At 43.2% G+C, this 16,532-nt stretch overlaps 1 protein-coding gene across 1 annotated transcript in view; it reads left to right on the top strand.

Annotated features, from left to right (window-relative positions):
- The window catches only part of CDK14 (cyclin dependent kinase 14), a 411,838-nt gene that overhangs the window by 168,224 nt on the left and 227,082 nt on the right, over positions 1 to 16,532 (top strand). Inside the window, exon 5 of the mRNA XM_065399167.1 lies at positions 10,933 to 11,012. Within this exon, the coding sequence (XP_065255239.1) occupies positions 10,933 to 11,012 (80 nt within the window). The remainder of the gene's footprint in view (positions 1 to 10,932; positions 11,013 to 16,532) is intronic.

Here is a 16,532-nt window from a genome sequence, read left to right as displayed (position 1 = left end):
ACAACTCCAAGTCCATGTTAGTCCCGGTACAACGCATAGAGTTTATCGGGGTGGTCCTGGACACCTCGTCGGCCAGAGCCTCCCTCCCACCGGACATGTTTGAGACCCTGAAGGGGCTCATCGACACGGTCACAAGGTTTCTGTTGACAACAGCCAGTGTAGATCATGTAGGCTAGGCGGGTCTCAGAACTCAGGACCCTGACCTCTGAGCCCCCGTACATGGTGTTTCATAAAGATAAGGTCCAGCTCGGCCCACACCCTTCGTTCCTTCCGAAGGTGGTCTCCGCCTATCACGTGGGTCAGGACATTTTTCTGCCGGTCCTCTGCCCCAAGCCCCATGCATTCAGTGAGGAGCGCCGCCTCCACATGCTGGATGTGAAACGGGCTCTGGCTTTCTACCTGGAGCGGACTAAGCCATTCAGAAAGTCTTCACAACTTTTCATTGCCTCGGCCGAGCACATGAAAGCTCGGCCGATCTCCACTCAGTGGCTCTCCAACTGGATCACCTCGTGCATCTGTACCTGTTATGACCTGGCGGGAATCCCTCCGCTGCCAATTGTTAGGGCGCACTCGACTCAGGCGCAGGCCTCGTCGGTTGCCTTTTTGGCCCATGTTCCCATTCAGGACATTTGTAGGGCTGACACATGGTCTTCAGTTCACATGTTCACCTCGCATTATGCAGTTGTGTCTCAGACCAGGAAGGATGCCGGGTTCGGAAGTGCCGTTCTCCATCCCGAGAGTTTGTGAACTTCTTCCCACCTCCAACAGATATAGCTTGAAATCACCTATTGTGGAATACACATGAGCAATCACTCGAAGAAGAAAAGACAGTTACCTGTTCCGTAACTAGCGTTCTTCGAGATGTGTTGCTCATGTCCATTCCACATCCCTCCCTCCTTCCCCTCTGTCGGAGTTGTCTGGCAAGAAGGAGCTGAGGGTAGGGAGAGCACGCAGTGCCCCTTATACTGTGCCATGGAGGCGCCACTCCAGGGGTCACTAGGGTGCTCCCCTATGGGTACTGCTAGGGGAAAAACTTCCGGCACTGGTGCACGTGGCGAGCATGCACACCTATTGTGGAATAGACATGAGCAACACATCTCGAAGAACACCAGTTATGGAAAAGATAACTGTCTTTTCTTTATCTCTGGGCATGCTCCATTTAAAAAATATATTAATAGAATATTTGCCATTTCTAGAACAATAGGTGTCCCTATGACGAGTGACTTTTGTACCTCTTTTGAAGAGGATTTTTATTTAATCTTTTCTTGTACAAATAGTACATCTATTTCAAATAATCTGTTAACGTCTATTGGACATCTTTACTTTAAACATAATATTTAGTACCTAGTTACCATTGTGACTTATCCATATAATGTACATTTCACTGGTATGGCACAGAGCAAACTGCAAACAGAGCTGTTTTCTTAATTTTAGAAACTGCTAGTAATAATTCATATTCTTTCAATAGTCAAGTCTTAAAATGAGAGCGGTTGAGTCCATGCACACACAGACATACACAGTATCTGTGCACATGTATAGAGGTGTGTATGTATATATGTTTATATAAAATATGATTAGTTATGCTTAATGTAGTTTGTCTTGACAGGAGGGTGTGGATCTGGAGGTAAATATTCTTTCACTGTGTTCATACGTGCTTCTTACTCAAAAACAAGGGCTATAAAATTGTGCCTTCTTGCCTATGAACCTAAATTGTGAATTCTTTGAAGAATTGATGGATTTGTTCCCAGTTGTAATATTTTAGCTGTTCAAAAATGAATATTCTAAATCTACCATGTCTCTTGGAAGCCTTAGATCTTTTATCAAGCGTATCATAATAAACAGCCACTGTAGAAAATAGTCCCTAATTTATTACTTACTTCATTGATTTCTGCTTTTTTAAATAAAGCAACTAGATACTTTTTTTTTAGAGAGTTGCAGGTAAAAATATGAGAGAAGCTGAAAAGATATATTGGCAGGTTCACATTGTGCTATTGAATACTTAGGAAAAAATACATTGTTAGCAGAACTGGTAAAGTTATGAGTAATTCTTTTCTGGAAAAGAAATATATATAATCCATGTTTACACTGAACTTTCTCAAAGGTTTATGATTAAAAGAAATATTTCATTGAATGTGAGATCAAATTTTCTTCTGTGGAGTAATATGAAGTGACTAAAATGATTACAGATTTACTTTTATAGCAGGTTTCCTTTCAAAGCAGAATGCTAGCAGAGCATGGCTTTATTAAGACTACTAACTCTGGCCTTTGGACATCTGTTTGTGAAGCTGCTATAACTACAGAATATGTTTTGTTGAATATGAGGGATTTATTTGGTTTTAGAAAAGTTTATATCTTTATGTAAATGAATAACTATGTATCTATTGCGAGTCAAATTTTTAATACAAATTAATTTTTCCGAGATATGAGAGTAATATCCGGAATTAGAGTACAGTACATATATATTAGTCTGTGCTTGCTAGAGCTTTGAACTAAGTTTCAACTCTAGCCAGCAATAAAATTCCTCACAAAATAAACAGATTGGAATCCTAGTGGTGGATTTTACATATTGAAGCCATTAAGGGTATTATATTTAAAACATTTATTACATTTAAATATAACTGAAGAACTTGTGACAATAAATAGTATTCCATTCTTACCTTTTGTTCCCTAAACATGCATTATCCATATTTATGCCCGAAAAACCAATTAGCCCTCAATTGCTTTATATTCATTAGTATTAGATTTTGTTAATGATGCATGATTAGAGCATTGCATTGTTTCTAATCTCTTACATTTTCCCATAAACCCTCCTATTTTCTCCATGTAAATCATTTGGGTTTTGTTGGCATTACAGTCGTTTTGGAAAGTGTGTAATGTATACATTTTATTAGGATTTTTTTAAAACATCTGGTTCAAATGGTCTGAAGCTCACTTATGTTTTTAAAATATACACAATTTATTATGTGCCATATACATTTACATAAACCCATAGTTCTTTAACACCTTTCATGCAAAGCACGCTGGAAACAGTTTACTAATTTTGGAATTTTATTGTAATTTTAAAACAGTAAACAAAAATGGTAATTGAATTTAGACTTTTTAAAATTCTCCTGAGTCTAAATATTCTGTCCATCAGCTCCTAATGATAACCGGAGGGCCAGAGTGAACAAAGACCCTAGATGAGAATTAATTCAAATAATGTTTAGAGATGATAAGAAGCTCTGCAGCTTATCTCAAGGAATTTTTGGAGCTGGGGGAGAGAGCAAGCCTATTAGTTTAGAAAGGAATAAGACCATGCAATGATTTTATAATCAATATTGTCTTTAATAGGATCCCATGAAGCAATTAGCAATGTGGATGGGAGATGCTGAGATAAGTGAAATACCCTTATCTTGATTGGGGAGAAAAGTGAGCATAGAGTTGCCTTATAAACAATCCTAGATGTCAGAAGATACAGCAATCCTGTCATATTGTCAGGTTGCCTAAAGGTTCTCTACCTAGCAGTATTTCCTACTTCTCTTTAATAATAATAATAATTAAGCCAATATTGAATATAATAACATAAGGGATAGAAGACACAGTCATAGAAGACAAAGATTAAGCCATTCATCCTGGTGTTATTGTAAAGTATGATCTGATATCTTCCAAATAAATTCTTGGGCAGATTTTAATAGGTTGGGGAGCTAATTTTCAGCATGACAGTTTTCTTCAGTGTTGATTGTAAGGATTCTGTGATAGCCGCATCTGCACTTCTGACAAGGCATGACAAGGTTGAGATTGCCTCAGTGGGAACAGCTGGAAGAGGAAAATACATCCAGTTATCACTGTTAACTGATGATAATTCACCTTCTATTGCCCCAAAATACGCATTTAAGGAAGAGAATGAACTAAAGTAAAAGAGCTCTTAGCAATCAAATAATTAACTGGAACAAGATCAGATGACAATTGTTTTTTTTGAAAGGTAAGAGACTGGTATCTTCAGGACAAAAACAGGATATTGCAGTCCCTGAGCAACCAAGCATTCAAGATGAGTTGAATCATTTCAATAGCATTAATAGTTGCCCAGAGCTCTGCTAAAGCAAATGACAAATATCCTACAAAATGCTAATGATAACTACATTTCTCCCTTCAACTGCCTCATCCATTGCAAATTAAGAACACTAAGATTCATCGATATTGATGTTATAGTTTTTCTACTTCCCTTGCCAGTCTATGGTAAAATTAATTGACTAGGTTGAAGAAAGACCAATAATCTCAGATTAAAAAGAAGAGCATAACCTATATAACACGACCCCTTCCTAACACTTCCTCTCCCTATTTACCAGTCGTTATCTCTTGTTACATTTCCCCCACTGCCCCATCTTCTCCACTCTACCAGTGACGCCAGCCTCAATATCTTATTTGTCTGCTTCTCCCGCTGACCTCTACATTGCCATCTAGACATGGAACACCTTTCCTGGCCTGGGTTTGTAAAATCCCTCCTGAACATTTTTCCTGCACCTTTCCTTTGTGTATTCAGATTTTAAACTCGTTAGACACCTGGTGCATTTTGTTGCAACAATCTAAATACAAATAAATGTAAAACATTAATAAGTGGAACCCCCTAATTTATTCTCAGATGAACTTAGTGGGACTAAGTTTCCAACGGTGACTAGTGACTGGAATACTTGGGAAACCTTAAAGGGGCCTGAGCACCCCACCCTTTGAAAAATTAGGCCTTTTTAAGGTGTCTTGAGTTTTGTATGTTTGTACAGTACCTAGCACAGTAGGGCCCAACCTAGTTGACACCTTTAGGCACTATTACAGTGTAACTGTTAAATACTACTAATAAATAGGAGAATAAAAATACAGTAGCAACCCTGTAATTAAATATTAAAAAATAAAGCCTGAGGGAGCAGCTGAATTGATCACTAGATTAGATGTCTGTGTCATCTTGCTGCAAGATTCAGAACAACATATTTTAAGGCTTAGTGCAATAAGTTGCCTCCTCAACTAGTGGAGTATGAAAGCTCTGTCAGTCTCCTGGGCTCTTCAGCTGTAAACTCTAATTCTTTTTATATTTTTAAAAAGAAATTGTAATAATATTCCCTTGTTTGCCAACTGCATCATACCATTTTAGGAATGCTACCCCCAACTATCCTTTTCATATTCAGGGAGTCTCTTAAAGTCCTAGGCCTGGTCTACACTACACCTTTAATTCGGATTTAGTGGCTTTAATTCGAATTAACTCTGGAACCGTCCACACAACGAAGCCATTTAATTCGAATTAAAGGGCCCTTTAATTCGATTTCTGTACTCCACCCCGACGAGCGGAGTAGCGCCAAAATCGAATTTGTCAATTCGAATTAGCGTTAGTGTGGCCGCAATTCGATGTTATTGGCCTCCAGGAGCTATCCCACAGTGCACCATTGTGACCGCTCTGGCCAGCAATCTGAACTCGCATGCACTGGCCAGGTGGACAGGAAAAGCCCCGGGAACATTTGAATTTCATTTCCTGTTTGCACAGCGTGGAGAGCACAGGTGACCACAGAGAGCTCATCAGCACAGGTAACCATGCAGGCTGATAATCGAAAAAGAGCACCAGCATGGACCGTACAGGAGGTACTGGATTTGATCTCTATATGGGGAGAGGATTCAGTGCTAGCTGAACTGCGTTCGAAAAGACGAAATGCCAAAACTTATGAAAAAATTTCCAAGGGCATGATGGAGAGAGGCCACAATAGGGACACAGATCAGTGCCGCGTGAAAGTCAAGGAGCTCAGACAAGCCTATCAAAAAGCAAAGGAGGCAAACGGTCGCTCCGGGTCAGAGCCGCGGACATGCCGCTTCTACGCTGAGCTAAATGCATTTCTAGGGGGGGCCGCCACCACTACCCCACCTCTGACTGTGGATTCCGAGCTGGGGATAATCTCATCAGGGACACCTGATGATTCCGCGGAAGGGGAAGAGGAGGAGGAGGAGGACGAGCTGGCAGAGAGCACCCAGCTCTCCGTTCTCCCCAACAGCCAGGAACTGTTTCTCACCCTGACTGAAGTACCCTCCCAAGCCAGCACCCAAGACCATGACCCCATGGAAGGGACCTCAGGTGAGTTTACCTTTTAAAATATAAAACATGGTTTAAAAGCAAGCATTTTTAATGATTAATTTGCCCTGAGCACTTGGGATGCATTCGCAGCCAGTACAGCTACTGGAAAAGTCTGTTAACATGTCTGGGGATGGAGCGGAAATCCTCCAGGGACATCTCCATGAAGCTCTCCTGGAGGTACTCCAAAAGCCTTGCCACAAGGTTTCTGGGCAGTGCAGCCTTATTCCGTCCTCCATGGTAGGACACTTGACCACGCCATGCTAGTAGCAAGTAATCTGGTATCATTGCCTGACAGAGCCTGGCAGCGTATGGTCCCGGTGTTTGCTGGCATTCAAGCAACATCTGTTCTTTATCTTGCTGTGTAATCCTCAGGAGAGTGATATCGCTTAGGGTAACCTGGTTGAAATAAGGGAATTTAATTAAGGGGACTGAGGTGGCCGTTCCTACTGGGCTGTTTGCCTGTGGCTGAAAAGAAATCCTTCCCTGCATTTAGCCAAGTGCAAGGGGGGGGGGAGGATTGGCCCAGAGCTTTTCGCGTTTTGCTAGCAGGGATCTTCCCTGATACCAGCCAGGCGGTGGGGGGAGGGATAAAGCACTCATTCCTCAGAATTCATGGCGGGTGGGGGGGGTGTGTTAGTTTGGTTCCTGCAGGGATCTTCCCTGATACCAGCCACGCGGTGGGGGGAGGGAGAAAGCACTCATCCCAGAGAATTCATGGCGGGTGGGGGGGGGGGGGGGGTGTTAGTTTGGTTCCTGCAGGGATCTTCCCTGATACCAGCCACGCGGTGGGGGGAGGGAGAAAGCACTCATCCCAGAGAATTCATGGCGGGTGGGGGGGGGGTGTTAGTTTGGTTCCTGCAGGGATCTTCCCTGATACCAGCCACGCGGTGGGGGGAGGGATAAAGCACTCATCCCAGAGAATTCATGGCGGGTGGGGGGGGGGTGTTAGTTTGGTTCCTGCTGGGATCTTCCCTGATACCAGCCAGGCGGTGGGGGGAGGGATAAAGCACTCATCCCAGAGAATTGGATGGTGGGGGGGGGGTGTTAACCTTCAGCAGCAGAAAACAAGCTAACAGGAAAACTGCAGCACAACGGGCTTTGCTTGGTATGTGGGAAAGCAGGGCGCAGAAGCCTAAAGACAGTGGCTTACCATGGCAGCATGCAAGGTGAATTCTGTTGCCCCGACCTGCGTCTGTGATCTCTAGCAGCAAAGCCACAGGCACTCAATATTAAGAGGCAAAATGCGACCTTGCACAGAAATCACATGTGCTATGTAATGTGAATAGTATACACCGTGAAAGAGTATAAGCATTGTTCTGAAAAATGTATCTTTTTAAAAAATTCTCTCCTTTTTTCACTCCCTCCAGCAGGTGCAAATGTTTCAAGCCTCCCTCCTCCTTCCCGAAGGCTATCCCAGATAAGGCGTCGTAAAAAAAAAACGAGAGAAGAGATGTTTTCCGAAATCATGCAATCCACCAGGAATGAAAGAGCTCATCTGAATGAGTGGAAGGAGACGGTTTGCAAGTATAGGAAAGAAGCCAGTGACCGTGAGGACAGGAGGGACCAACGTGAGGACATGAGGGACCAACGTGAGGACATGAGGGACCAACGTGAGGACAGAAGGGACCAACGTGAGGAGAGGAGAGACGCTCGAGATGAGAGGTGGCGGCAGGAAGATCAGAGGAGTCGGGAAGCAACGCTGGGGCTGCTGCGTGAGCAAACAGACATGCTCCGGCGTCTGGTGGAGCTTCAGGAACGGCTGCTGGAGAACCGAGTGCCGCTACAGCCCTTGTATAACCCCCCTACCTCCTCACCATGTTCCATAGCCTCCACACCCAGACGTGTAAGAACACGGGGGGGGAGGCTCCGTACACCCTCCCATTCCACCCCAGTGGACAGCCCAAGCAAAAGGCTGCCATTTTTTTAACCTTTTTTTACTGGGCTTTTCCTTCCCGCAGATCCTCCTCCCAAACCCCACTCAGGTTCTGTGCCGCTACAGCCCCTGTATAACCCCCCTACCTCCTCACCATTTTCCATAGCCTCCCCACCCAGATGTGTAAGAACACGGGGGGGGAGGCTCCGTACACCCTCCCATTCCACCCCAGTGGACAGCCCAAGCAAAAGGCTGCCATTTTCTTAACCTTTTTTTACTGGGCTTTTCCTTCCCGCTGATCCTCCTCCCAAACCCCACTCAGGTTCTCTCCCTCTTTTTATAATCAATTCATAAAGAATAAATGATTTTTAAACAATGGTGACTTTATTTCCTTTGAAAGCAAGCTGGGGGAAGGGGGAGGGTGGGTTCCTTACAGAGAATGAGTCAATAAAGGGGGCGGGTTTTCAGGAAGGATAAACAAACATAAATTTCACACTGTAGCCTGGCCAGTCATGAAACTGGTTTTCAAAGCTTCCCTAATGCGCAGCGCTTCATCGTGTGCTCTTCTAATCGCCCTGGTGTCTGGCTGCGAGTAATCAGCAGCCAGGCGATTTGCCTCAGCCTCCCACCCTGCCATAAAGGTCTCCCCCTTGCTCTCACAGAGATTGTGAAGCACACAGCAAGCAGTAATAACAATGGGGATATTGGTTTGGCTGAGGTCTGAGCGAGTCAATAAGGATCGCCAGCGACCTTTTAAACGGCCAAATGCACATTCTACCACCATTCTGCACTTGCTCAGCCTGTAGTTGAACAACTCCTGACTCCTGTCCAGGCTGCCTGTGTATGGCTTCATGAGCCATGGCATTAAGGGGTAGGCTGGGTCCCCAAGAATAACAATTGGCATTTCAACATCCCCCACGGTTATTTTCTGGTCCGGAAAGTAAGTCCCTTGCTGCAGCCGTTTAAACAGATTGGTGTTCCTGAAGACGCGAGCGTCATGAACCCTTCCCGGCCAGCCCACATGGATGTTGGTGAAACGTCCCTTGTGATCCACAAGTGCTTGCAGCACCATTGAGAAGTACCCCTTGCGGTTTATGTACTGGGTACCCTGGTGCTCCGGTGCCAAGATAGGAATATGGGTTCCATCTATTGCCCCACCACAGTTAGGGAATCCCATTGCAGCAAAGCCATCCACTATGACCTGCACATTTCCCAGAGTCACTACCTTTCGTAGCAGCACCTCCGTGATTGCTTTGGCTACTTGCATCACAGCAGCCCCCACAGTAGATTTGCCCACTCCAAATTGATTCCCGACTGACCGGTAGCTGTCTGGCGTTGCAAGCTTCCACAGGGCTATCGCCACTCGCTTCTCAACTGTGAGGGCTGCTCTCATCTTGGTATTCTGGCGCTTCAGGGCAGGGGAAAGCAAGTCACAAAGTTCCATGAAAGTGCCCTTACGCATGCGAAAGTTTCTCAGCCACTGGGAATCGTCCCACACCTGCAACACTATGCGGTCCCACCAGTCTGTGCTTGTTTCCCGGGCCCAGAATCGGCGTTCAAAGCCTATAACCTGGCCCATTAACATCATAATCTCCAAAGCACCGGGGCCCGCGGTCTCAGAGAATTCTGTGTCCGTGTCCATGTCCTCATCACGCTGGTCGCTGCGCTGCAATCGCCGCCTCCTCCTCCTCCTCGCCTCTTTTTTCTGGTCCTGTGTAAGCATAAACTCCACGAGAAAGCGCGAGGTGTTTATAATGTTCAAGACTGCGTTCTGGAGCACAACGGGATCCATGCTTGATGCAGAATGGAGTCTGCAGAGTTCACTCAGGAAAAAAGGCGCGAAATGGTTGTCTGCCGTTGCTTTCAGGGAGGGAGGGGGAGGCTGTACCCAGAACTACCTGCGACAATGTTTTTTGCCCCATCATGCACTGGGGTCTCAACCCAGAATTCCAAGGGGGGTGGAGACTGCGGGAACTATGGGATAGCTATGTAAAAGCTACCCACAATGCAACGCTCTGGAAATCGATGCTACTATGGTAGCTTGGACGCACACCACCGAATTAATGGTGCCTAGTGTGGCCGAATACATTCGAATTTATAAAATCGGTTTCCTAAATTCGAATTATATAAATTCGAATTAATCCTGTAGTGTAGACATACCCCTAATGCGGGAGTACACTTTTGAGGAGGAGGTTGTTGGAGGTGGTGTTGGTCATCTGAGTCCTTCACCTGGATAAACTATCTGAGCAGACTGGGCAGATTAGGGAGAAATTGTATTTAAATGCTAAATACTGGAAACTACTTCAGTTGAATAGAGCTGAAAAGAGAACAGACATCTGTTGTGAGGGTTGATCCATGGGAGCACATTATTTTAAACCTTATAAATGGGTGTCGTCATAATAAAAAAAACTAGTCTGGGCAGTGCACTCAAGAATGTACTTTAGGGAACAATCCTGCTTTAGTGGGAAATGGACAGAATGACCTAACAGATATTTTCCACCTCAAATTTCCATGACTCTTGGAAGGTAATTATTGTGGGGCATAATTCAGGGAGAAGAGAAAAATAAATATAAAGATGGGTATACCATATGTGGAATGATTGATTGAAGTTCTGTTTGGATAAAATGATCAAAGAAATAAACCATATTTTTACAATGCTATGCTTTCTTTAAACAAAGCCTCCAGTTTAATGCTATGATAGAAAGGAAACAGAGGCTGACTCATAGAAAGCTGAGATCACTTCTTGGATTACATGAATGTGAATATTTAAAGCTGACATTATGGAGGCTATGAAGTGTTTCTTACTGTGTCATGAGTGAATCACTGACATTGACAGGGAGAAACTAAATAATACATGATGGGAAATAAGCCCTATTATTGGAATATTCATTTTTAATTAATGTTGTGTATGTTTCTCTTTTTTTCCTTCCTCTCCTCCTTCCTCCTCCATTCTCCCCTCCCGCTCCCCCACCAGGGTAAATGGGAAGTTGGTGGCACTGAAGGTGATTAGATTACAAGAGGAGGAAGGAACTCCATTTACAGCTATCAGAGAAGGTATGCACTCATGTTTAATGATTATTCATTGTTTATTTTTTAATTGCATTGCGCTCACTCTCTTCAATACCATGCTATACTAAATAGCTTGAGATTTTAAATTATATGGTTATGTTCCCTGTAGGAGGCGGCTTTGGTACTTTAAAAATCAAAACCTCCCTGCAACGTGGGAGTTCATGTTAAATAAAACAAATCTGTGCCTCTGTGGTTTGGCTTGTCTGAGAACTGCTACTGGGTACAAGTGACATACTAAGTAGAGTGTGTGTGTGTGTGGGGGGGGGGGGGTTGTCACTGGTATAATACGTTGGGGAAGTTTTGCTTGTTGTGAAGCAGCACCTAAAATGAGTGTGGATTTAACTTTTTGCTTATGTGAGGCCATGTTCCCTGAAAGATAGTCATATAGAACAATCTCTGCATTTTTTGACTGCGAGAGCCATAGTAGGTTCAGGGACAAATATAGCAAGCTCCTTAAAAACAGGGTGGCTGATTACCTTTTTAAAGAACTGACTGTTTATGGTTTTTGTCCCCCTCCCTCTCTGCCACCTCTAAGCCAGACAGTCTAGGAATGACTCTTTTCTAGCTGAGTGTCAAAGTTCTGTCATGCTTTCTGCTCCACTCCCTCTATCCTTTCTTATCAGCCCCCCGGCTGCTCCCTGGTGACAGCTTCTGTATCTGTGCTTGGCTGCCGCAAGCGCCTTTGCAGAAGTTGCTGCACATTCCTTGTTTAAATGGGCCTACTCTGTTGGTAAGTGCCAAAGATAGGGACTGGTGGTGAAATAAGAAACGTTTTACCTTCCGGTCACTGATTCAAATTCATCTCAGGGTATGGCTATACTATGAGGCTTATAGCGACACGGCTGTGCTGCTACAGCCGTGCCACTAAAAGGCACGCAGTGTAGCTGCTGTTTGTCAGCAGGAGAAAGCTCTCCTGCTGACAAAACACTTCCACCACCCCCACGAGCAGTACTGTTCACACTGGCACTTTTCATCTGTAAAACTTTTGTCATCCAGAGTGTGTGTGTGTTTTTTAACATCCCTGAACGACAAAAGTTTTGCCGACGAAGTGCCAGTGTAGACAAAGCCTCAGGTTGGTAGCAAGCTCTGATACAGCTAGTCAGTGGTCTGTATGAAATATCTTGACAGTCCCAGTGCAGTTCCTACGGTGGGGAGAAAGGTTCATGGCAGAACAGCCCATACATTGTTGCATAAGCATTAAGACTGGACTAACCAGTCCTTCCACGATGGGCGAGGTGCCAATTGATAGTCTAATGTGAGGAAACTTGCGTGGTCTGTATTTGTAGTGCTGCCAGAATAATATTCATTGATTCATCTGACATATGTAACATTTTCAAACAAATATCATGTGAATAGGTATTATTGACTTTTAAACAGTTTGCTCTTGAGACCATGTTGATATTTAGGAGCATGTAAGATAACTCCCATTTCCAGTGTTAATATAATCCTGTGTCTGTCTGTTTTGAGCTGCAGATATTTAAAATCTTTTTTTTTTTCCTCCAACTTTTTAAAGAGTGAATAGACATGATCATCATACTCCTCTTCACTTGTTACCTAGGGCAGGAGTTCTCAGCCTGTTTCTTTCTGAGCCCCCCCCCAACATGCTATAAAAATTCCACAGCCTGCCTGTGCCACAACAACTGTTTTTCTGCCTATCCAGTAGATTAAAAGCCATGGCCAGTGTTAGAGGGTACAAGCAAAGCAGTTGGGGGCTCTGCGAAGTTAAGTTGCTCAGGCTTCAGCTTTCAGCCCCAGGCAGCGGGGCTTGGGCTTTGGGTTTTTGTCCTGAGCTCCAGCGAGTCTAATGCCAGCCCTGCTCTCTGGTTTATTTTGGCGGACCCTCTGAAACCTGCTCGTGGCCCCGCAGGGGGCCCTGGATCTAGGGTTGCCAGGTGTCTGGTTTTTGACCGGAACCCCCGGTTGAAAAGGGACCTTGGCAGCTCCGGTCAGCCCAGCTAATATTCATATAGTTTAAAGCAGGAAAACTTTCTAGCATAGAGAAGCCCACAAACAGCCTGGCTTGAAATACTAATACTCCAAGGCCCCTATCCAACAAAGCACTCAAGTCTTGTATAAGACTTGAAGCGTGAGCACTTGCCTGATTTCAATGGGACTTCCTACATGCTTCAAATTATGTATGTTCTTCTTTACTGGGACCTGATCCAAAGCCCATCTAAGTTAATAGGAATCTTTCCCTTGACTTCAGCAGGCTTTGGATCAAGGCCCAACAGATTTTTCTTAAAAATATTCATGTCTTCTAGGCTGTGGAACCTCATGTAGGGTTGTGGATGCCACATGGAAATCAATTTCTGTAGCTTTTGTGTGACATGGAAGCTGTGTGTGGTTTGGGGTGGGGGAGAGGAAAGGGAAAAGTGTATTTTTTTATTTTTTGTTGAACGCAGACTTTAGTTGAGAACCAGAAAAGGATAGAAAAATACACTGAAAAATGTAACTGAAGATAGTCTTTTCAGTATTGAGGCAGAACTGTACTAGGCATATATAGTTCTATGTATAGAAATAAAAATGGAAGGTAGAATAAATACTTTATATTGAACTCTTGGAGAGGCCTGATATACTTTAGACTAAAAAGTGATGAGGCTGGGAGGCGCTGAGCTACTTAAACCTGCTTCAAGAGTTTTTCTTTGTCTCCATCTGCTGATTAAAGGTGCAGCCCTACAATTTGGACTAGGAGCTAGAAAGCTGCAATTTATAAATGAGGTCAAATTCTAACTTCAGTTTTTATTTGCATAGTAGTGTTGATCTAATCAAGCCAAAAATGTGTTTCATGAGCCAGAGGACTGCACGCAGGCATGCAAGTTATACACACAGACTTCTTTCCAGAGCTTTTCATAATGTGGAAGCCAGACAGTTTTTATTCTTGCTGACTCATGCCCTATTTTCTAATTTTCCATCAGTGTATCAAATTCAGGCAAAAATCCAGCAATTTATAAATTAAAACTGGAGTAAATTAATTGTTTAACATCTCTCATGACTCATCATGCAGCTGTGGGGGGGGAAATAAAATTCCTGCATTGTGTTCCTCCTGTTGGAGATGTTGTGTGATGCTAATTAAGGGGAAGTCACAGACTGAAATCTTGAGCAGTACTCATGCTGAGGGAATTTTGTAGTTGGCTTGTGTGTAGAGAAGCATATTGTTGCCATTGTGACAGCAACAGAATGAGACTCAAAGGAAAACAAAGCAACTGGGGAAAAGATTAAATTAAGAAATGCAGCAAAATAAAGCATTTGAAAACAATGTGATTGGGGGAAGAAAAATAAGTGAGGTTAGGAAAAAAGGGAAGGGAGCAAAGTAAAGAACAGTAAATATAACTGAGGAACAAAAAAATAAATAAGCAGAACACCACAAAAGCAGAGAATAGTAATTATAAATTTTGTCATGTTCCTGAAAACTTCAGAGAAAACACTTTGCTGAGACTGAGAGTAATTTTGTCGACAGCATACATTTTCTGTACGTCTTTTTCCCATTTCTGACTCAGAGATACATTTGCATGAAAATAGGATCATGTCTACAAGAGCTCATATGTTCTTGCTGTCTGGTTGCCTCTTGAAGTCATAGTGCCAAATTCAGAAGTGAGTCTAACTTGCAAGTTCTCCCTGCCCTGTCTTACGCTGCCTTAGCATTGCAGAGTTGCTTACTGACATGAAATTGCTGGGTCCCTGTCACCTCTGAAGTTAGCTCATTGAGTCAAAGCTAATTTAATTTGCTTCCAAGGAGCCAGAAGAGAGAAGATGTACAGTAGTAAGAAAAGCAGCTAGCAAGCAGGTGTAAGTAGGTGTGAGTTCAAATAGGCCACTCCTTTAACCTACATCACCACCTTGACTACATGGCATGTGAATTACATAAACTCAGATTCTCTTCTATTAGCATACCAATGTGTAGATTTTATCACCTCTCTCATCCCCTCTGAATTTGGCCTAGAGTGTCCTGTTTCAAACATCAGTTGATCTGGGAATGATTTACTTAGTGTATTTTCATATAAAGTCACTTTTATAAAAGCTGCATTAGCCAATGTATATTTCCTTGTGTTAAATATGGCTCAAGTTTATTCAATATAGTTGCTGTGTGGAAGTATTAATATCAGTAGGCATCTAAAAAAAGATCATATTAAAATCACTACAACCAATGTAATAGTTCACCAGCTCAACCTTTATCTCATGTATAATACCCACTTAATTTCCTGTAATATGCTTAGCAGAACCTTTGATCTCCTAGATTGGCTGTTGAACTGTGTAATGGAAACTACAGTACTTTTAGAAACAAACTTTTTCTTGATCATTCCACAATTTTACCTTACTTGATATCTGGGTAATTGAAATTCTTCATGATCAACATGAAGGCTTTTTTGTAGGTCTCTGTTCCCATGTATGTGTTTAGACAAACATTCTTAACCCTAATGACTAACTTTCTTTGTGAACTTAACTCATATACTATGAAGTTCCTTTCTTTGGCAGGCTCTTAAAATTATTTCCTCTCCAGGCTGGCCATCTCTCATAGAATATGACATTGCTTGTCCTTTGTTTTCATAGGTTATCCTCCCATATATCTATATATCTATTGACTTTGCTGTGTTTAACTTAATTGATTATTCTTAATTAAACACAATCTTGGTATTTTAATATCAAGTCACTTACTGTTCCTGAGATATGCCTTTCCAAACATCAAGGAAGCAAATATATTTCATAAGAATTGCTTAAATGTTATCAATTTTTACAATTAAATCACTTCTTTTTAATCCTGAAAGTTGCATTTACCTGATTTTCACCTAGCGTTGGTTGCTCATTTTTTCTTTATTTTTAGTAATCCAGTTTTTATAATTAGGACCCTAACAAATTCGTGGTCCATTTTCGTCAATTTCATGGTCATAGGATTTAAAAATAGTAAATTTCATTATTTCAACTATTTAAATCTGAAATTTCACAGTGTTGTAATTGTAGGGATCCTGACCCAAAAAGGAGTTGGGGGTGTCGCAAGGTTATTGTGTGTGTGTGTGTGGGGGGGGGGTTGTGGTACTGCAACCCGCACTTCTGCACTGCTGCTGGCAGCGGCGCTGCCTTCAGAGCTGGGCAGCTGGACCCCCAGTTTGAAAAATGCTGGTCTCCCCCATGAAATCTGTAGAGTATAGGGTAAAAGCACACTCAAGACCAGATTTTATGGGAGCAGACCAGATTTCATGGTCCATGAAGTGTTTTTCATGGCCGTGAATTTGATAGGGCCCTATATAATACATAATGTAGACCAGGAGTTCTCAAACTTCGTTGCACCCTTCTGACAACCAAAATTACTACATGACCCCAGGAGAGAGGACCGAAGCCCCACTGCCCCAGGTAAGGAGGCCAAAGCCCAAGGGCTTCAGGCCCAGGAACGGGGCCTATAACCTGAGCCCCACTGCCCAGAGCTGAAGCCCTCAGGCTTCGGCCCCTGTTAGTGAGGCTCAAGCTTTGGCTTTGGCCCCAGACAGTGGGGCTTGGGCTTCGGCTCTGGCC

The sequence above is a fragment of the Emys orbicularis genome, chromosome 2, assembly GCF_028017835.1.
Source record: "Emys orbicularis isolate rEmyOrb1 chromosome 2, rEmyOrb1.hap1, whole genome shotgun sequence".
NCBI classification, from domain to species: Eukaryota; Metazoa; Chordata; order Testudines; family Emydidae; genus Emys; species Emys orbicularis.
This window is presented reverse-complemented; position numbering and strand designations above follow the sequence as displayed.